Source organism: Hemitrygon akajei, chromosome 10 (assembly GCF_048418815.1).
Source record: "Hemitrygon akajei chromosome 10, sHemAka1.3, whole genome shotgun sequence".
NCBI lineage: Eukaryota > Metazoa > Chordata > Chondrichthyes > Myliobatiformes > Dasyatidae > Hemitrygon > Hemitrygon akajei.
Genome location: NC_133133.1, coordinates 28,660,307 through 28,683,564, shown reverse-complemented (window position 1 = coordinate 28,683,564; position 23,258 = coordinate 28,660,307). Strand labels below are relative to the sequence as shown.

Sequence of the window (23,258 nt, the reverse complement as noted above, 5' to 3'; positions counted from 1 at the left end):
TTATCACCATGTCTTTTAGATGTGGAAGTATCGATGTGCCCAGTCAGAAACCCATGTACCCATGGGCAAAATGTGAGACTGTACATTACAGAACTTGAAGACTGTGGCAAACCCCCAGATATACATTTTTAGTTTATACAGTTTACCAATATCACACCATCTTGTCACCTTCTCCATGAGGGCTCCTAGTCCAGCCCCAAACCCAGGACCCTCCTATCACAACACTGAATCCCTCCTGGCTGAGCCTTACCACTCCTGACTTTGGTAGTTGATCGGCAATGATGAACACTCATACTTAGTGTTGAGTAGAAACGGTACTCTCAGCCTTTCCCCTTCCGTGCCTCCCACCATAATATTGACTACAACAGAATACAGAAGGTACACTGCATTAGGACAAGGACTGTTAGGATGGGAAACAGCTTCTTTCTCCAGGCCTTGAGACTACAGAACTCCCTGCCATCACCCATGTCCCATCACATATGAAGCCCTAGTAGTGTTATACTGTTCCCTTTCTGACTTGTGTCATAAGTGCACCTATTTGTGGCAATATTACCCTTCTGTTGCCAGAGAGTTATATGTACAGTGTTGTGCACCTTGGTCAGGGGGAACATTATTTCATTTGGCAGTGTACATATACACGGTTGAATGACAATAAACTGAACATGAGGTGATATGCTTTTGCAAAACCCATTCTTTGGCCTGCCACACATTTAGTTCAGCTTTCACACAGCAATGAATGTGATGAGCACTCAATTCCTCTGGCATTCAGATCAAGGGTAACAACTAAAGCATGGTCCATATTCTCACTTCATTATGTACAGAGACATTAACATGATTATCTCTCAAATATTTCATGATGAAGATATTATTATAGCCCAGGCCTGGACTGTATATGATCAATGCTCCAATGCACACGCACAATGCATTATACCAAAGCACAAGTTGCACTGACCGATTTTGTGTGTTCTGGCCGAGGGGCAATCACTGGTGGGGGAAGATTGTCGTCATCCTCATCATCGTCCTCCGACACAGGTGGTACAACCGGTGGCTCAGATGCTATCTTTGTATTCTGTGATAAACAAAACAACACTAGATTTCTGCTTCCAAATTGGATTCTCCCTCAATCAAGACAACATTAATACCATGTATTGCTTCTTCATTATACAGAACTCCAATGGTGCTAGGCTGCAAGAACTTGATATGAAAACTGTTCTTCGTGAAAACAGATTTCTTAGATATATTACCCCTGTAAAGACTGCAATGTCAAAACCATTCTATTGCTCTTAAGCCATTTTCCCTGTATAATGACCACATTTTAGAACAAACATGTAAAAGGCAAAACCCCAATAACCATCACAAACCATCATGAATGCAATTCTAAATATATATGAGGAAAACATGAAACAAAGTTGTTTACTGTATTCCAACTCAAACCAAGTCCCAGTGTGCTTGCTTTAATACCTTGTGCCCTGAGTCAGTAATGCCTCAACTCTAAAGTTCTCATCTTTGTTCTTTAGTTTGACAAACTCTGCAATATTCATGCATCTTCAATTTTGCCCACTATTGCATGAACCATTTAAAATTTGTCTACCACTGTTGGCCGTGTCTTTAGTGCTTGTATTGTAAGCCTTCAGTTTATTTATTGCTTTATTTATCAATGAGCTAATGCACATGTACAAAGCATTATACCAAAGCACCAGCTGCACTGACTGATCTTGTATGTTCTGGCCAAGACTCGGCACTGTAGTAGGCCCTACTGGCCCAACAAGCCCATGCCACATAAATATATCCATACGACCAATTAACCTACCAACCCATACAGCTTTGGAAATGTGAAAGGAAACTGGAGCTCTTGGAGGAAACCCACAATCACAGTAAGAACATACAAACTCTTTACAGGATAACAGCACAATTGAACCCGGGTCACTGGAGCTGTAATAGCACTGTGCTAAACGCTACACCACTGTGATGGCCATCTTTAATCTCTTTAAAACTCAACTTTTCTCAACCCTTCATCTTTCTTTCAAGACATTACTTTAAAGTTATCTGCTTGACCAAGCTTTTGGTCATCTTTGTTGTTTGGAGTCAATTTTTGTTTTCCTGATGCTCCAGTGGAAATCTTGGGGATGTTTTAATATGTTGAAGATCATTTACAAGCCCAAATTTTGCTGAAGAGAGCAGCTCTTGTGTTTCAGATTCAAAATCTTATGTCAGGATAAGCTCTGATTATTTCTTATTATGTTGCTTGGCACTGAAAGGCCGAGTATCAAGTGGGTACACTATTCATTACATACGCACCTTTGGAATGGTCTAAGTGTTAGATGGTGGATCAAATCCAAATGTTTGACATTTCAACCAAGATAGCTGAAGTTATAGCAGCTTTTATTAATTCAGCTGCCTTCAGTTTTTGGTCTAACTCTTCACACTTGTTCCCCGGTTTACCTGCACCACTCCTTCCCCCCCCACCCCACCACCCCAATTTCAAGCACCTTGAAGGGAGAAACAGAAGTTGGCAGTAACCTCCAAAAGCATTCCAATTCCAATCAACAATCCCTCTTGTGTACACAGATATTTTTGAGGACTTTTGGCAGGAAAGTTCCTTTACAAAACCACACATAGTACAAATTTGCTGCCTTTAAATCCTGCCTTCTGGAAGATGACACTAAAAGCTCAGTCATACCACAGGTGGTAGTTCCACGCCCATACAAGGGAATGCTGCTGAGGACAGTTGACAAGAGAATCTGTCTGCAATGATTCCTGCCCAACTACTGCAGTTTCAAATAGATGAGAGAACAAAAACCTCACGTGCTGTCTAGTGTCTTTGAGACAGTGAGGACAGAAAACACAAGAGTGAGAATCTGTTGGTGTCATCTACTGTATCCAGCGCACCCGATGGGAGCCCCTCTAAACTGACGAGTCTACACCTACCCATTCACCTCCTTCCTTACCTCCATTCAGAGCCTCAAACAGTCCTTCCAGGTGAGGTCTACATGGCTTCACCTGCAAGTCTTTCGGGGTCAATGACTGTATCCGGTGCTCCCGATGCAGTCTCCTCTACATTAGAGAGACCTGACAAAAAATGGAGGAATACTTTGCCGAGCGTCTCCATTCCATCTGCCAAAAGTGGAATTTCCCAGTGACCAACTATCCTATTTCCTATCCCCATTTCTGTTCCGACATGTCAGCCCCTTGTCTCCATTCTCAGGCTGGAGGAGCGACACCTCAAATTCCATCTAGGTAGCCTCCAACCTGCTGGCATATATATCAATCTCTTCTTCTGGTAATTTTTATCTACTCCCCTGCCACCTTCCCTCTTCTATTCACCACCTCTTCTTCTCACCAGCCTGTCACCTCCCCATAGTGCCCCTCCTCCTTCCTTTTCTCCCAATGTCCACCCTCCTTCTCCTATGAGATTCTGCCTTCTCCAGCCTTTTGCCTTTCCTAACCACGTGGCTTCACCTAGCACCTTTTAGCTCGTCCTCCTTCCCACCGCCCACCTTTTAATTCTGGAATTGTCCTTTAGAAGGGTCTAGGCCTGAAATATCAACAGTTTAATCATTTCCATAGACGCTGCCTGAAATGCTGAGTTCCTCCAGCATTTCGTGCATGTTGTTCTGAATTTCTAGCAACTGCAAAATCTTTGTGTGTTTACCAAAGTGAGTTTCCATTCAGAAACCAGACAACGTGTTTCCTTGCTAATTGACTATTTGCTTTATCAGTGGCATTTCTGCAGAATGATATACTGTCTGCTGTCTCAAGTCAAAGTATGTTCAAAGTCAATGTAAATTTATTATCCAAGTCTGTATATGTTGCCATATTCTACCTTGAGATTTATTTTTGTGTAGGGATTTTCTTGCAGACTCAGAAAATGACAACTTTATTGATTTTAATTCAAGATGTTAATTTGGGCAGGATGGTCGTGAAGCACGTGCAGCCTAATCGCTCCAACGTTTGTGTGTGGGGTTTGCCTCTTCTCTCTGTGACTATGTGGGATTTCCCAGGATGCTCCACTTCCTAAAGGTGTGCCAGTTGGTAGGTTGCCTGGTTACTGTAAATTACCTTGAGTGCAGGCAGAGGATGAGAAATCAGGGGGTGTGTGGTGAGGAAAATGATGGGTATGCAAAGAAATGTGGAGGAATGGGATTGGTTGGAATACTCTGAAAGACAGTAAGTATTCTATGGGCCAAATGGCTACCTACCTTAGAGGAAATGTGAAAATATAAATACAAGATCTGTCTGACAATTCTCACTTTGGTTCTCTGTCATCAAACTAAAGCCATTTTTCCCCTCCCATAACCATCTATTAGTTAGTTCCTGGAAAGATAAAGGTATAAATCCAGTCAGAGCAAGCAGAGGCTGAAGAGGGGAGGACCAAGATGATGAGAGCCATTCAAAAGTGAAAAATCTGCAGATACTGGAATACTTAAGTAAAAGTTGAAAAGCTTTTGGAAATACTTAGCAGGTCACACAGATCTAGTATTTCCAGCTTTCTTACATTTCAGATTTCCAACAGCTCTCGTGTTTTTTTTGTCTCCCTGTTTCAGCAATGCTCCCCCTTATTCTCCATTCTTGCTCATCTTATCTCTTCCATTCCAATCAACCAGTTTTCAATCCTTCACGACACCGTCTCAGCCACATTGTGTCATTCAGTTTCTCCTGGTTTCCATCCTATCACAGACATTCATTCCCACTGCTCTTCCCCTTTCTCTGCATCTGTGGTTTCTATCTTCTCTCAGGTCCGATAAAGTATGTTGAAATGCAAAATTACATTTCTCTCTCTGCAGTTGTTGTCTGGCTTGCTGAATATTTACAGCATTTAGTCTTTTCATTTATGGAAAGGGCCCTGCTAACCTGAGACCAATTGGAATACCTAAAGCAAAGAAAATCAAATTAATACTGAAGGAACAAATGTGCTTTTTGAATGTTAGAAGGATGCAAGCACAGGCTAATAATTGTTTCTAATAAAGACAAAAAGTTGAGCGGGAAGTGCAGAAGGCAGCAGATTCTAGGAAGTCATCAGCAAGCAAAGATAAATTTCTATTCACATAATAGTTTCAGGTAAAATGCTAATTCTGCAAATGGAATGAGAAAGCAATTTGAGATAGAACACATAGAAAATATGGATGGATTTTTCCCCCTGTATGTAACCTTTGACCTTCAAAGAATCAAAAGTTCTTAAACCATAGAGGCATTTAAGAGGCTCATATAGAACACATGAATATGCATAGAAGAAAGGGATAGGGACTACATGCAGGCAAACGGGTCTGTTCATTTGCTGTATTGTTTTATAAGTCAGTCCACATCCCTAGCTAGATATTGAAATTATATTTTATCTCGTTGCTTTACACACCACTAGTTTATGAAATGCCATTGTTCCCTGTCCCTCAAGCACAGTGATAATGATGAGAAAGTGACAGGAAATGCGTCAGCTTGTGTGCTACAGTTAGATCTTACTTGCTTGTAATAGGTAACTAATATCATTTCAATCAAACTCGTTTGCTGGAGGACAGGAATCACCCTGCAAATGTCCCCTGTTTGACTTATCACACAGCCTTCAGCTTCCTTATGAAGTTTGCTCCTGCCCACCTGCTTCAATCCATTGTTGGCTTCCTAATTAGAAAAAAAACCTTCTAAAGAGCTATCAGCCCAACGATCAATCCATCATACCAATCATTTACAATGAAAGAATTGAAAGGAATGCATCATGAAGATTAACGCATTAGCTAAATTGTTTTATATTCCAGCAATCTCCACTAGTTTGATACCAATTAAAGCCCCTGCGACTAATCTTTTCAACACTATAGACTGAACTATCCAGATAAATCCAACAAAAGAATCCATTTTGGAAAGAGGGGAAAGGAAGATGGTGGTATTGTTGTATATGGATTCCACACTGTGAAGGAGGGTTAATGACCTGAGATATCAGCCACTTCTCTCCACCCACAATTGCCTGAGCTTTCCCACCATTTTCAGATTTAATTTCAACCCTCCAGCATCAGCAGTATTTTGCTCATGCCTTTCACAGTCTGCTGGTATGGTTTCAAAAATAAGCAACATGCCTTGAGGGTTCCATTAATTTTCCTTATAAAAAGGAGACATTTATTCAAAATCACTTTGAAGGAGCACCAATGCCAAATGTAGATGTGAAATTCCACACGGCCTTGCAGCCAAATATCCACAACTGGAATAAAAATAAAAACTGCAGGTCCAGCCACAGCTTAGGGAAGAGAAACAGGGTCAAAGTTTCCTGTAGTAGAATCTTCGTCAGAACTGGGAAGGGAAGAAAAGTAGCTGGAATCAGGATAACCACGGGGTTAAGCTGTAAACAACAGAACACAGACACATGACTATGACAAAAGAATACAGAGAATTGAGGGGCACAGAACAGACACCATGTCCAGTAGGTGACCACAAATCAGCAGAACCAATATGGCAAATGGACTACTGATACAGACAGAAATTCAAATACTTCTGGTAACTTAATATTGGCTCAGCTCATTTGTTCCCCTTCCACCCTTTTTTAGCTCTTGAAAATAAGAAAGTAATATAGGGGGTATATCAGAGGCAGGTTTTTTTTAAACACAGGGTGGTGGATGTGTGGAACATGCAGCAAGGGGTGATGGGACAGAGAAAAACAAACATTAGGGACATTTAAGAGAACCTTAGATAAGCATAGGGATGAAAGAAAATGGAGGGTTATGTGGAAAGGGAGGGCTAGACTGCTATACCTCTGGGAGCACAGGCCTTACCCAGGATTACCTTGCTGGCCATGTGTCCCCTGCTCTGCATTTCACAACTCTCTCAATGCTTTGTGTAGGTTCTCACTCTCTTAACTGCTCCCAGATCACCTTGTTGAACAGCTTATCCCCATTGTCAGCCAAGCTTTACTCTCAGAGACATCCCCACTCCACCCACCCACCCTGCAGCTCAACAAGCTTCTTTTGTCTCTTTCTGAGCTCTGCCAAGCAGTCTTTGACCTAAAATGTCATCTCTATTTCTCTTCTCACAGCTGTGGCCTGACACGATGAGCACTGAGTATTATCTGTTTTTAATTTTAGATTTCCAGCACCTGCAGTTTGTTTTTGCTTTATAGCCACAATCGAATCAGACTTCAGAAATTCTGTTTGAAATTTAAAAAAAATCAGGTCAAACAGGAAAGAGCACAAGACCAAAGATATAAAGGATCTGTTGCCCCTTAAGCAGACTCTGAATTTAGAATTAAAAACGCACATCAGTTGGAAGAGAAACTGAGTGAAGGTCAATTATTCACATGGTGACCATCAGCCAGTAATAAGATCCCTGCACATATTTGCAGAACTCCACTTGACCTGGGGGTGGGGGGGGGGGGGGGGGGGTGGGGAGTCAAATCAGACCATAAGACGTAGGAGCAGAATTAGGCCATTTGGCCCATTGAGTCTGCTGTGCCATTTCAACATGACTGATCTATTTCCCTCTCAGCCCCAGTCTCCTGCCTTCTCCCTGTATCCCTTCATGCATCCATCAGTCTCTGCCTTAAATATACCCAATGGCTTGGCCTTCACAGCTGTCTATGGCAATGGATTCCACAGATTCACCACTCTCTGGCTAAAGATATTATTCACTTCCATTGAAAATTGCTTCCTCCTTAGCTCCCTTAGTACGCATTTTCATTCTTGCAGCAAGGAGTTCAAAAAGAATTGCTCTAATTTTAATCCCAGAGCCTAGCAAGAGTTGACATATAATAATGATTCATATTAGCAGTATGCTTGAGCTGTTTTGATTCATTTGTTAGACTTCAAAAGGAAGCCTATACCTCAGGCCTTCGCTTACATAGCCACGTTTACCCATCACTGTCCATTCACCCAAAACCCATCTTTTACCATTTCTACTGCCAGCCATACCTGCTGGTTCTTGGGTTAGGACCATCTACTTTCTCTCCTGATGTCCCTCTTCTAGCCAGAAATTATGACACAGGAAGGAAAAGAGCCAAGTCTGGCAGCCACAACGGCCAGAACTGACGAAGGGATACTCGTCTGAAACACTTAAGTGTTTCTTTCACCGCCCACACTGCTTGAGCAGCCAAGCTGCTTTCTGCGTTTGCGAGTTGTATTTCCTTTACCCAGCATCTATGGTGTTTGCTTTTGTGTCATTGAATTGACAGCAAATTCAATTGGGAGTTAGGACTGACATATTGAAATAAGTCCTTTCTAGTTAAAATGATCTAACATCGATCAGTCTCATACTCATCTCCGCTGGGAACTAATATTGCCATGCATAAACACCAGGGGAAATCTCATTATCTGCTCACAATTTTACTGCACCATGTGCAAAGAAATCTCCAGCAAATAAGCAGCAACACTCGTTGGGAACAAAGCCTTTTTTGATTCAGGTTAGTTAGTATTTCCATAAGATACAGAAGCAGAATTAAGCCATTTGACCCATTGAGTCTGCTCTGCCATTTCACTATGGCTGATCAATTTCCCCTCTCAGCCCTGATCTCCTGCTTTCCCTCTATATCCCTTCATGCCCTGACCAATCAAGAATCTATCAACCTTAAATATACATAAAGACTTGGCCTCCACAGCTTGTGACAATGAATTCCACAGATTCCCCATTTTCTGGCTAAATAAATTCCTCATCTCCATTCTAAAAGGACACCCCTCTGTGCCCTCTGGTCTTACACTCTTTCCATGGATTATGTTGGCCAGATAGCTTCATGTAGAATCCATCCCCATTTCCCTTAATCCCAAATGAATCAGTAACCCCTGCTGCTCATATATAGGAGTTCCATTTGCCACTTGGACACGCTAGGTCTTTTCTGAACAAGATAATTGTGTCAAATAAATAAATGTGTTTTGAGATTATTTAAACATTTGTGACTATTAAATTTAGAGACTTGTACCATCATTACCTTAGTATATCGCTAAACCCCAATCATTTTAATTGGATCTGGAATCTCATTACTGTTTCCATTATTGCATATAATTGATAATGATACAAGTACTCATTGCCCAGCTTTACACATCAAAGTAACCTTCAGATAGTAACCACAGCGCCATAGGTAACCAAAGAAGAAGTAATTTGGAATTCACCAACTTTCATATTATTTCAGAGAACAAGTTAGTCAATCGGTCTTTTGATTGGTTTCATACTCACCAGAGCATTTCCTGCTATGTATCCATCAGCTGGTTTATCTGCAAAGGTTAAAAAATATACTGCATATGTAGATTCATACAAGAATTATTGCCATTCTTTTTCTCAAACTCCACAATATATTTAACAAATACTTCATTATCTTTGATGATCAATCTGATTTTCAAACTCACAGTAAGTGTTTTTAGTAACAAGTTTTGCCCAAGTCCATCTCTTTTTAGTTGAATTCACTCTGTGCTTCAATCTTGCCTTCAATGGCCTTGATTGTAGCACAACATTTTACAATGTCTTGCCTTTCTCAGAACCTCCTTCTTTCTTGACTTATCCTCTGAGATGTGAGCTTACAGTATAATTAATATTCACAAGCTACTATTATCAACCATAGGCTTGAGAAACCTTTGATATTGATGTAAAAAAAGGCTAGACTGATCATCTCTAGGTAATCAGCTAGGTTGACCTCTTCCACCTCTCAATCTCTCATCAATGAGATTCCATAGAAATTTGCTCTCATGTTGGTTACACATTTTGCGATTTCATTTGTCAAACTACTGTGGTTATAATGTTGACACTGTATACTGTGACATTTCAGATACTTTAGTGCATGATATGCAATATAAGTAGAAAGAAATTTAGTGCTGGCTTTAATCTTGCAGTAAACCAACTTTTTGACTATTATTTAAAAGTTAATTTATTCCCAAAATAGAGAATGCACTATAACAAGAAAGTGTCCACTGAACACTGCCACAGGGTCCTGAAACTCTATTAAATCACATGGTTTAGATTTTGGTTTCAATGTCAACAAGAGAGTTTCAACAGAAAGAAAACTCAAAGACAAACCAGTAAATAGTGACGTTTGGTTATTCCCACAGTATACAAGTTATTAGTTAATGAATATTATAGATATTTCTCATTAAGCTGTCATCTGATCTGCATATAAATTCTAATGAGATACTCTTTTTATTTGCTCCAAACCTTTAATTCTCGTTCTTGAAGAAACTACTTGTAGTTTTACCTGTTTTGCCAGTCCGAGTCCCACATCGAAGTACTAGTCTTGATGTAGGAACCTTTTTATGACAAGGAGATTCCCATCTTAACTTATTCTATTCCTTCATCCAAATACCCTAATCTCACACCGTCTGGGAAGGGTAGATGGCTCATAATTAGCAAAATCAAAGCAGCTCATTTTTTCTTTATTCTCCCATGGAGAACCTGGAGGCCAATTATAATGACCTCATGATTATCTGAATTGAGACTGGTTAATTCAGCAAGCCTTTGATTTTTCAATTCAGAACCAAAGGTGTTGGCACAGATGGGTGCTCAGGGACGACATTCTGGGATTACCTTTTCTATCTCCTGCTCCTCTTTAAAACCTCTCTTTGATGAATTTGTCCAATACTTCGTGTCAAATTTTATTCAATAAACTTAATGTCAATCCAATAACCTTTAGCAAGGTTCCCAGTGATCAGAGTATTTGAATGATTAAATAGGAAAAAAAGTGATTTCCTCCAAAGGACAAGCCTTGGATATGGACAAAGTTTTAGCACTAGAATGCTCAAACGCAATATCAACAAGCACTTGCACAAAAATCGAAATTAAGAAAGCTCTTTCCTAAAAGGCTGTTGGCAAATGGATCAAGTAAAAATTTCAAAACTGAGATTGACAGATGCAACTGGATTTGTTTTTTGATTTTTCATCTCAGGTTCATAACAAGATGAATGAACAAAATGAACAAGTGGGTAATTTGACCGAGCTTCAAAAGGACAATCTGAGCAGCTCAGTAAACAAACTCCCAAGGTGGATGTTTCTGAGAGAGTATAGACCCGTCCCTGCGCATTTAAAAAAAAATTTCTAATTTTCAAACAGGTACTAAATTCAGGCAACATCCCATGAGATGGAAAATTGACACTTAATATCAATTATTTTCAGCTCCTAAACAAATGCTTCCTGGGTTATTATCGCCAGGAAGCAAAGTCTGGGGAGAGGAGCAACTAATGAGAGATTGGACAGAGCAGTGTGCACTCTCAGCCAGACAGACAAGAATGCTACCACGTAAACAATCACCATTCATCTGCCACTAGTTAAATGCAAAATTAACTGTATACAGAATTATGAAAAGCACCCAGTATCACCATCACAATTCCAAAAGCTCCCACATGAAAGCTAATCATTTAGCTTTTACCATAAAATAAAGAAAAGGAGAAATATGCTTACTTGTCAACTACAAATCTAAAATTTTAAACAGATCAGTGTACATTTCAAGTTTCCCATCAGGGAAGTTAAATGACAAAGACAATATAGAACTTGGCTTCCATTGCACATTGGAGGTTTCAAATTTGAACAAGTTTAGTTCCCCCAAAAGTTAAAATATCTTCAATGGTTTTAAAACTGATATCATAACTATAAGAACTCCAGGGAATGATTAATCATATAGATCTGTATTTTATATTTACATATTTGAAGTCTGAACAAGTTATCTGACAAGAAAGGGTCAACTGTACCTTGATGACCTTAAACACAGCAGCAGAGATCAGTAAATGCAAGCCTGGAACCCAATACTCCCTCCAACGATCACAATGGAATCCAATCACTTCATCCATACAGCTCCCCGCCTAAATAAAGACTGCAAGGGAATCCGATGGATATGGCCCTTTCCCCAATCTGCAAGGGAATTCTATGCGCTCATGGTTGTCAACCAAAACACGTGCACATGCAGCCTCCCCCCTACCTGTACCTGCAACAGATCAGAGGCATTCCTCCTGACGCCACAAAGTTTAGAAACATTTTGTGTACACATTGACTCTTATGCTTTCGGCATGCCTAAAACAAAATGTTAGTGGATGCAAATCATGGATACGCTGAGCAGACCCATTACAAATCATCTGTGCATAGAACTTTCTGGCAGGGTGCAAAATCTGATCCCACTTATGTAGAGATCTTGTCTCTTTCTATAGACATGAATAGAATTCTTTGGAACTATCTGAATGAATCCAATCTTTTTCAGTTCATTTTTTTCTTCCAAATAAACTTTGTAGAGTTCACGTTTGGATCAGTCAATATCAGGACTGTTAATTTGGCCCTCATCCCTAGGGATTCCCTTCTGCCTTTTCTTCCCCCCCCCACCCCATCAGTTTCATATGCTGTCACTCAACTATCTACTTGTCAATTTCAAGTCAATGTCATAGATTCAAAAATCAGGCAACCAACCAGTTATCTCTGTGCACTTGTACTGCTTTAGAAGGGGGACCATCAGAGAATAGACTGCTGTAATAAAATTCAAACAGCTTTTAAATGAAAAGTGATTGGAATGAGAAATTACAAAGTCTCATACGTATATGCTTGATAGAAATATTTTATTGATTACTTATTTCAACGCAAACATATAAAATGACTGAAAGGAATATAGTTTGCGGGAGTGGGAACATAGGAAAGGAACTGGGATTTTGACTTTAATCGAAGAGCTACCTCTAAAATTTGTAATTGCGTTGATTCTATCGATCAGTTTAAATAATTACAACCTACAGCAATCATCTAAAATTGATACCACCTTCATCAAGATGCATTTAGCAACAGGTTTTCTTTGCAAGCAAGTGACACAAATAATGCAAATCATAGCAAAATTGCCACAATATCCCTCAGTAACTGGCATCATTGTGGCCAAAATGCAACATGTCTTTTGCCTCTTCTAAGAGATTTTCCTTTCTCTTCTTTGGAAGGCTGTTATTACCTTTAAATAGTTCAAAAATAAATCAGTGGGGGTGCACGAACTAAAATCCCTTCAACATTTTCAGAGTTTAATTGGTCATCTAGCCTTCTCAAAAAAAAATTCCAAACACCATACATATCAAACAATACCACAGACACCACACTTCTGAGCTGTCATCTTCATTACATTTTCACTTATGCCGAATTACCACTTGACCTCAAAACGATTATTCTCCAACCAAAAGATAAAACATTTTAAATAAGAGCTCCAATTAACAGGTTAGAATTTGATAGTACTACATGGCTACATTTAATATTAGGGCTTTCTCCCCACCAAGTAAACACTCAATTCTGATTGCTCACTGCATTCATTCATTGAAAATAAAATTGCACACACAAGCAGAACAATTTCTATATTTTGTATGGGACATAATGACCTTACTCAAGCCAATTTACTTCTAGCTACTGTCCTGAATACAACTGCCATCATTCTTATTCCAAGCATCAGAGCTGGCAATTGTTGCCTTGTATGTAGTATTTCTATTGATTGAAGAAAATACTGCACAATTTTTTTGACTAAATCTGCTCCTCCCACCACATTACATTGACATGTGGGTCATTTTATAACCGTGCATTGACAAAATGAAAGCATGTAGGCACGAGTAAGGCAGCTGTCTGCAAGTTGATGAAATAATGATTCCTACACAGAAGGTACAAATGACCAATGATGGGCTCAAGATGCCATTTAGAAACGGAGTGTGTCATGATGACTTTGGGCAATATGAAATCAGCCAGCCATTATATCTTTCCTCGATTCCACGCAGGCCAATGCCAAGGAAAATCAGAAGTAGTCTATAGCAGGCAGCTGATGGAATAATTCCTGTTACTGATCAAAGTCATCATCACCCTTAGAGTCTATGATTTGAAGTGCAAAAGCTGCAGGCCTTCAAATGATACAAACTTCTACTGTCAGGTGACATGGCAGTGCAGCATTTTGGAACACCAACATGTGATGCTACTAAGGGGATGAAGGTGCTATCCTCCCCTCCCACTCCTTCGCTGGATCCCTCTAATCCCTTCTGCCTCAAGAGGGAAAGGGGAGGAAAGAAACAAGCAGAAGTGAAGTGATTGTAGCACTCTTAAATACCTCTGACTGGTTGGTACAAGAGTGGCAGAGAGGGAAGCCTGGGAGCAGAATGTAAATCTCACCATCGCAGCAAAAGGACAGAGAGAAAAAAAAAACAGTAACAATTACAGAAGAACAGTGGCTGAAAAATTTGCTTTCACTAACTTTAGCAGAAATGCAATTGCAAATATGAAGTAGAAGAATATTGTTTTACATTCGTATCTACTCCTGTACAATTAACCAGTACCGGAACTTCAGATCTAGCCATTCAAAAATTAAGGCATTGTTACAAGGAGTTTACACACCCGAATTAAAATCCATCCAGGGATGGAAGCCTCATACTACCACTTGTGAGGGACCTCCAGATTATCTTTATCCAATTTATAATGAGGCAATGCCAATCTGGTGAAAATGTAGCCATCACCACGGCTGACCCTAACTAGACCACTAAGGTGGCCAAGGAGTACTCTGTATGGCATGCTTCAGGAATACAGCATCATAAACGGAGGTGGTTGTGGGACAGAGGGCAGTGGGGTGGGATTGAGAGGTTAGGGAGATTTTTGGTTGGTTAAAAACAAAATTGTAAATCTGGTCATAAATATTAGTATTGTTACACTTTGAAATCCAGAGAAATTCCTCCTCAATATCTAGTTTTGAAACCCCTTTCAGTCTATTGACACATTTCCAAACTAGCAAGGACAGAACCTCCAAGAAAATCTGACGTTCAATTAGTCTTAGGTTTATTTCTAACTTACTACTGCACACTACTTCTACTACACTAAGTGTATTCATATTGTAATGAAAGCTCAGTATTTTGAGCAAAACATATTTGTTGTCATACATGTGAATAAACAGTGTGTAATCAATGGCAGTAATCCAAAAGATGGAACACGTGTGAGCATAACCTTTCCATGAGAACTGCTCGCTAGATTCTTGGTAAGGACTGCTGGCAATATGGCAAGCTCTCTTCATGCTCACAAAACCATATCGAGGTCTTGCAGAAACTACCTTTCAGTCAACACATGCTCTGCTGCAAGCTACACAGTGTGAATGAACATAGCAGTTGAAGTTGCATTTCAGCCCACAGGATGAGCAAAAATGTAATTGTATTCTGAAAGAACCCTCCTCAGCTGTTGGAAAATAAACAAGGAAACATCCAATCATGGTCATATCTTTCATCTCTGCGAGACTCTTTTAAAAACTGTTTTCTCTTCATCTCCCCATCTTCTCTTACTTTCCTCTTTCAAACCTCTTTCCTTCCCCAGTTTTTTTCTACCATTTACATTTCCTCATTCTTTACCATCCTTCCCCCACTTCTGAACTCACATTACATCTTTTCTCCTTTGCACTCTCATTACTTCCCTCCTCCCTTTCTCTTCCTAGCGCTTCCTCTCTCCTCCCCTATTGCTTCCTTCTTCACCGTCACTGCATTCTCCATCTCCTTTCTCATCTCTTCCTTTTTCCTAGAATTCTTCCCAGATCATCATCCCTTCCTTAGTCCCTTATCCCAGTCTATGATCCTTCTCCTATTCTCACTTGTCATGCTCTGTGTCAGTAATTCTTTCACCCCGCCTCCCCATCACTTCATTCTAAATGTTCTTCACCCCACCCCCTTTACTCTCCCATCTGCCATAGTTCACCCTCAATCCAATTCACTATCACTCACTTGTTTTACTTATATTTTAAAAAGTGCCTTGGCTTTGAGTTTCTGTATTTAACAATGGGAGTACCAAACTGGGATATAAAAAATTTTAGATAGATATTTGTAATTTAAAATTATTTGCTGTTTTGCTAGGGGAAAGAAATGAATCAAATTGAAATTTGTCCTCAGTTGCTTGTATTGAAAGTGCATGCACTTTCTCCTCAGCTTCTGAAATTCAGTTCCATTAAAGCTAAGGGGTCTAAATTTGCAGCAGATTACAATGTCCATATGCAACTATGTCACATATAGCGTACTTGACATGAATTTCTATCCCAGTGCATTGAGTATAGTTTTACAGAATATTACTGATTCTCAGGTGTTAGGTTTAAAGTTGATGTTTTTCCCCATGCAGCACACCATCTTTTCACAACAACTAAATCTGGCACAGTAGTCGCTGAACAGAGAAAAAAAATCCTTTAATAAGCTACAGTCAAAAACGGTTATAGCTTAAACAACAAGGTCAGTGAAAAGATTGCATGTAAAAAATATATTTGACAGCAAATTTCAAGACTGGCTTTCAATCTTAAGGTTCTATAGACATTTTACAAGCTGTACATTCAAAATCACATTTGAGGACCTTATAAGTTATTGAGGGTTTTTGCACAAGAGAGATTACTAGTCCTTACCTCCAGAGGTGAAGCTCATATATTTCTGATTATTAACAGTCTCTTTGGAATCGTAGAATTTCAGGACATCCAGAACAGCCTGAGGGTTTTTCTTTTGCTCCAGCTTAGTGATGTTGGACGTCTGTAGGAGTCTTGCCCATTGCTCAGGAATGCCCTAGTTGAGAAGCAAAATTAAAATGCATTAAACAGCAAAAATCAAAGCAAGCATTTAATGAACTCACCAGATGTTAGGAAACATGTCGATACAGCTTCATTGAACCAGTAAGCTCTTGACAATGCAGACCAAGATGGATGTGGTTCCTGCTTCTTTCACATCCCATGTCTTATTTATTGATTGATGAAAATTATTTATCATGAATTACCTTGTGTCCTGCTGGACTTGCAGATAGCATTGAAGAAACTACGGAGAGGTATGATACCCTGCAGCTCCACACAGGCAGAATCTCCAGCACTCTCCCACCCCAGACCTCGTGACGCCTTGACCCAATTCTCCCTCTTCAATGTCTTCAAATGGAAGCACCTTAGAAAGAACCTGCCTTAATAATGATTTCCTGAAGTCCCTGCTATATTGCAAGCTGGAAATAGAAATAAGCAGTGGCTGGGTTGCCTAGGCAACAGCTTCCTGTTGCAATAAAATGTAAATTAGCCACAGAGGAAATCAGTACAGTGATAAGACCAGTGAGAGTTACAACTTGCATGACGTCAGCAAAACCAAATGCATTTTGTACACAATGGTCATTGAGAATCAAGTTTCTGTCAAGATGTGACCTCAAACCAAAAACTGGTTAATTTGGGAAAGATATTATTCTTCTTTAAAAAAATTAATTTAAGCAACAGTTATACAAAAGCATGGAGATCCCTGGCTCAATACTCATGTTTCAATCACAAATGGTGGTTGCGTGTCTGGAATTGTGAAGGGGAAGTTAGCTGATCACTGCCTTGATAGCAACACCGATTATTCGAATCTGTGGACGCCACAAGATCGGCTTCTATAATTATTCTGCACCACATGGATCAGGTGAAGTGATAAAATGCCTACAGTTGCCTCACCTTCGAAAAGGCAAGATCCAGGAATGGAGGCCTTGCATCCGACCATCATATAAAATGGTAACAAGGGGCCCAAAACTGCTCACAATACTCAACATTGCATTTGCTTCCCTTATCACTGACTCAAACTATCACTTCACCTTTCGGGAATCCTGCACAAGGACTTTCAAGTTCCCTTGCACCTCTGATTTCTGAATTTTCACCACGTTTTTAGAAAATAGTCTACATCTTTATTTGTTCTACCAGAATGGATTACCTTTATACCTCCCTATACTGTACAGTATTTCATCTGCCACTTCTTTTCCCATTTTCCTAATCTTCCCAAATCCTTTTGCAGACTCCCTGCTTCCTCCAAGTAACGTGAAAAGAAGAGGTGCCAACACTAAGCCCTGAAGGATTTGCATCTGAGGCATTCTCAGTTGTTAAAAAGGGACAGCTTATAGATAGGTTGCCCTCACAATGCCAAAAACCTGATACTGTCTGTGTACAATCTGAATCAGGTTTACGATCACTGACATATGTCATGAAATCTGTTGTTTTGCTGCAGCAGTACTGGTGAAAGAGTTCTCTCTATTTCTAGGGCAACAGAACTTAATTAACTAAAACACACATATCTTGGTATAAGGTCTACACTTCGATCTCCCTGAGCAGAATTGGCCTCTTTTTTTCCCCCAGAGTTAAGACTAAGAAATGCCTCACTGAAGCATATACAATTCTTAAACATCTCAACAGAGTGGAAAAGAGAAATTTTAACCTGGTAATGGAATACAGAACCAGTGATCATCATCACAAAATCAAGGGTCAGCCATTTGAGATTGAGTACTACTTTTATTCTTGTCAAGGGAGGCAAGTTGTTGGAATTCTCTACCTTCAAGGACTATGAAGGCTCAGTCAATGACTATGTTCAAAACAAAGATCAACAGGTTTCTGGATATGGAAGGTATCAAAGAAAAACAAGTACAGAGCAGGAAAATGGCATTGAGGCAAAAGATGATGGGTTGAATGGTGGGGCAGGCACAAGAGACACTGTGGCCAACCCACTTCTATTTCTTAGATTCAAATCAAGTTAATATCAATGTGTTAAAAAATTTAGACAATGATTAGTAGATACACATTTTCCAATGCAACATCAAACTGATTGCTTTAAACTCCAAGCTGATGGGTTGCATTTTATAGATGGAACAAAAATATATTTTTTAGATGAATAAAAATCTCGACCACTTCTAAAACAGTACACGTCTGATTATACATTATGAGAAACACTGCTCACAGCAGGGATCTCAGCACTGTTCTGCTCATGAATGAAATGTCTCCTTACTGGTTCTATCGAACTACTGCTCTATGGAAAGACTAGAACGGAATTTATTTTAAAAGATACAAAGATAGGCTCTACTTTGCAATTGTCCTCCATGAATGTGTTCACAAAATGCGCCTTTTTATATTTGATAAAGAAATCTAAGGAGGTTTTGTTTTGAAATTTTAGGAATATAAAATTTAAAGAACTGAAAGTGTGAGGCATATGAGAAGTCAGCCTGCCCCGAGTGGAAGTGTGACCGAAATGAGATCTGGTCACATTGACCACCATTTCTGGCTGCAAGTCACTTGACAGAACGTGTGCATCAGGTTCACACAAACTGAGGTCACTCCCCGTGCAATCCTCATTAAAGAATTGCTGGGAAATTTTCCCTCACATTGTTCTGAGGACTGCACATCATTGACCATTCTCAAAACCCCAATGGGCTAGGTTCCCTTATTTATTGCTTCTCGTTTTAACATCCCACAGGACCACTTCCCTTCCCCCAACCAATCTCACTTCTCTGATCCCTGATTCTGCATTTTCAACTTTCTAGTTAGCCCTGATCAAAGTTCCTGTTCTCTAATCTGATTTCTGAATTCTTGGTTTCCTGATCTAAAAAAATCTCTCCAATTTTTCAAAGTGAGTTTCCTTGCTCCTCCCCCCATCATCCTGAATGTATTACCCCTCCCCCCAGCCCTCTGAGAAATCCAGCCCCAGTCACTACACGGGTCAAATGGCACCCAACTTCCCGATCCAAGACCTCAATTTTGGCTCAATTCTGAGCTCTCCAACTTCAAGCCTACCAAAGCTCCTCGCTGTGATGTTATTTTTATCCCCAATCTATACTCCAAAACAGTCCACCTAAGGACCTAATTTTGAGTGAAGCTAAGGACACAATCCAATACACAACAGCTGACATCTGAATAGATTTTAATACCATTGGTATATACCATGAAATTTGTTGTTTTGTGCAGTAGTAGATGGCAATACAAATGTGGCAGGGACTGCATGCCTTGATTTCCTTCCTATAAGCTGAAACCTAATATCATAAATGGCTGTGATTCTTCACTTTCCCATCAAGCTCAGTGTCTTTTATACATATTTTGAAAGGGAGAATAACACTGCATCCGTGCAAATCCCCACAGAATCCACAGTGACCTTGATCTCAAAAACAGGATGTGCAAATGCCTTTCAAGAGTGAACTCCTACAAGATGGCAGCAGAAAGTGGCAACTCCTTGCGTGCAGTTCCGATGGGAATCATCAAATATTCCTGTTAAGGACCACCACAGCTGAAATCCACAGTCACAGTCAGTAAGCCACATCATTTTAAGATGTTCTAAAATAAAATCTATTTATTCTCAAAAGAGGCAGACCTCAGACTGCAGATTCAGGTCGCGAGTGCAGTTTTCCTTCAAGAAAAAGGAAATGCAGAAAGTGTGCTGAGCTGCCAGTAAGATTGAAACAGAGTCCTTACATACCCACTCCCTACTATACTGCTGACAAATGTACATCTCTGGAAAATAAAACTGAAGACCTGAGAGCAAGATTGCAGTATCAGAGGGACATCAGAGACTGCTATGTACTTAGCTTCAAGGAAACAATGCTCAGCCCCCACTATTTCGGATGCCACGCTGTAGCTCAAGACTTCACCATCCTCCACAGAGGTAGGAGAGTGGAGTCACCTAAAGGTACAGGAAAAGTGTGATTCTTGATTAACCTAGTCCTGCTCACTCAACAAGCAATACTTGCCGGTCAAGTGTCGTACATTTTATCTGGTGGGAGAGTTTTCTGTTGTGTACATTCCAACCACGGCCAACGTCAGGCAGGAACCAGAAAGACTGGCTCCATGATCAGTGGTCACAAAACCGCACACCCTGGCGTCTTCCTGATCATTGTGCAGGATTTCAGCCAGATCAGCTTAAAGAAGTCTCTGAACAACTACCACCAACTGTGGAACTAGAGAAGCCACGGTTCACCAATGTTACACCACCATCCATTTTTGCATCAGCGTTCACTGTGGAACACACTAGCAATGTGCCTGATGTTGTGGTGTGTGAGGGAAGAGAAGTGGGTGCAGTTACTGTTACAAGAGAGAAGGTGCTCAAAAAGCTGAAAGACCTAAAGGTGCGCAAGTCACCCAGACTAGATGACTGCACCCTAGGGTTCTGAAAGAGGTAGTGTTAGAGATTGTGGTGGCATTAGAAATGACCTTTCAACAATCACTGGACTCTGGCATGGTGCCAGAGGACTGGAAAATTGCAAATGTCACTCCACTGTTTAAGAAAGGGGGAAGGCAGCAGAAAAGGAAATTATAGACCAGTTTGCCTGACCTCACTGGTTGGGAAGATGTCAGAGTCAATTGTTAGGGATGATGTGATGGAGTACTTAGTGACACAGGACAAGATAGGACAAAGTCAGCATGGTTTCCATAAGGGAAAATTCCGTCTGATGAACATGTTGGAATTCTTTGATGAGATTACAAGTAGGTTAGATAAAAGGGATGCAGTGGATGTTGTATATTTGGACTTTCAGAATGCCTTTGACAAGATGCCACACATGAGGCTGCTTACCAAGTTAAGAGCCCGTGGTATTACAGGGAAGTTACTAAGATGGTTAGAGCATTGGCTGACTGGAAGAAGGCAGCAAGTGGGAAAAAAAAGGATCTTTATCTGGTTGGCTGCCAATGACTAGTGGTGTTCCGCAGGGATCGATATTGGGAACAGTTCTTTTTATGCTGTATATAAATGATTTAGATGGCTTTGTGAACAAGTTTGCTGATGATACAAAGACTGGAGGAGGGGCAGGTAGTGTTAAGGAAACAGGTAGGATACAGAAGGACTTGGCCAGATTAGGATAAAGGGCAAGAAAGTGGCAAATGAAATATGATGTTGGAAAATGCATGGTCGTGCACTTTGATAGTAGAAATAAATGTGCAGACTATTTTCTAAACAGGGAGAAAATCCAAAAATCTGAAATGCCAAGGGACTTGGGAGTCCTTGTGCAGAACATCCTAAAGGTTAACTTGCAGGTTGAGTCGATAGTGAGGAAGGTAAATTCAATGTTAGCATTCATTTCAAGAGGCTAGAATACAACAGCAGGGTTGTGATGCTGAGGTTTTATAAGGCACTGGTGAGACCTCACCTTGAGTATTATGTACAGTTTTGGGCCTCTCATCTTAGAAGAAATGTGCTGGAGAGGGTCCAGAGGAGATTCACAAGGATGATTCCAGGAATGAAAGGGTTATTATACGAGGAACATTTGATGGCTCTGGGTCTGTACTCACTGGAATTCAGAAGGATGAGGGGGGGTTCTCATTGAAACCTTTCAAATTTTGAAAGGCATAGACAGAGTAGATGTGGAAAGAATTTTTCCCATAGTGGGAGATTGTAGGACAAGAGGGCACAGCCTCAGGATAGAGGGGCATCATTTCAAAACAGAGATGCAGAGAAATTTCTTTAGCCAGAGGGTGGTGAATTTGTGGAATTTGTTGCCACGTGCAGCTGTGGAGGCCAGGTCGTTGGGTGTATTAAAAGCAGAGAGTGATAGGTTTTTGATTGGACATGGCATCAAAGGTTACGGGGAGAAGGCTGGGAAATGGGGTTGAGGAGGAGCAAAATAAAAGGATCGACCATGATTAAATGGTGGGGCAGATGTGACCGGCCAAATGTCCTAATTCTGCTCCTATGTCTTATGGTTATCAAGGACACCAACCATGCCATTCCATACCCATACTTCAGAAAGTTAGATCACCTGGCTGTATTTCTACTTCTGACATACAGGCAGAAGCTGAAGACCATAGCACAAGAGGTGAGGACCACACAGACATGGACGAGGGAGGCAGAGGAGTGCTTACAGGACTGCTTTGAATCAGTGAACTGGACAATATTCAGGGATTCATCTTCAAATCTGAATGAAAATGCCACAGTTGTCACCGACTTCATCAAGACCTGTGTGGACGACTATGTGCCTTTGAGAACAAAGCAGACATACCTAAACCAAAAGTTGTAGATTAACCAGGAGAACTGTAGTATTGTGAGGGCTGGATCTGCAGCATTCAAGACCAGTAATCCAAAACTATACAAGAAATTGAAGTACAACCTACATTTTTTTAACGAGTGAAAAATTAATTCCGATTGAAGTTAGAGATGGAATTGGATGTACGTCTGCTCTGGTAGGGTTTGTCGGCCAATATTTCCTACAGGTGAAAAATACCATCATGAACGGCTGAGACATTTCACTCCCAGATAAGCTCAACGCCTTTTATGTACACTTTGAAAGGGAGAATAAAACTACACCTGTGCGAATCCCTGTAGCATCTGGTGACCCTGTGATCTCTATCACGGAGGCCGACATCAAAAGATCTTTCAAGAGATGCTTTGCCCTTGCAAAGCATCAGTCCCTGTTTGCAACCCATTTAGGGCACTGAAAGCCTGTGCTAACCAAATAACAAGAGTGTTCACGGACATCTTCAATTTCTCACTGCTGCAGTTGGCAATTCCCAGCTGCTTCAAAAGGCCATTATCATACCAGTACCCAAGAAGAGCAGTGCAAGTTGCTTCAACGACTATCACCCAGGTACACTTACATCTACCGTAAAAAAGTACTTTGAGAACTTGGTCATGGCT

At 40.5% G+C, this 23,258-nt stretch overlaps 1 protein-coding gene across 8 annotated transcripts in view; it reads right to left on the bottom strand.

Moving 5' to 3' along the window:
• LOC140734253 (serine/threonine-protein kinase PAK 3) overlaps positions 1-23,258 on the bottom strand; it is a 240,468-nt gene that overhangs the window by 55,987 nt on the left and 161,223 nt on the right. For 6 of the 8 annotated variants that reach the window (XM_073057972.1, XM_073057968.1, XM_073057971.1 and 3 more), the window contains exons 4-8: positions 16,289-16,442; positions 13,982-14,038; positions 12,337-12,393; positions 9,136-9,173; positions 953-1,069 (exon numbers count right to left, since the gene is read on the bottom strand). In XM_073057972.1, coding sequence (XP_072914073.1) covers positions 953-1,069; positions 9,136-9,173; positions 12,337-12,393; positions 13,982-14,038; positions 16,289-16,442 — 423 coding nt within the window. The remainder of the gene's footprint in view (positions 1-952; positions 1,070-9,135; positions 9,174-12,336; positions 12,394-13,981; positions 14,039-16,288; positions 16,443-23,258) is intronic. The other 2 variants (XM_073057974.1, XM_073057975.1) reach the window with 2 other exon arrangements.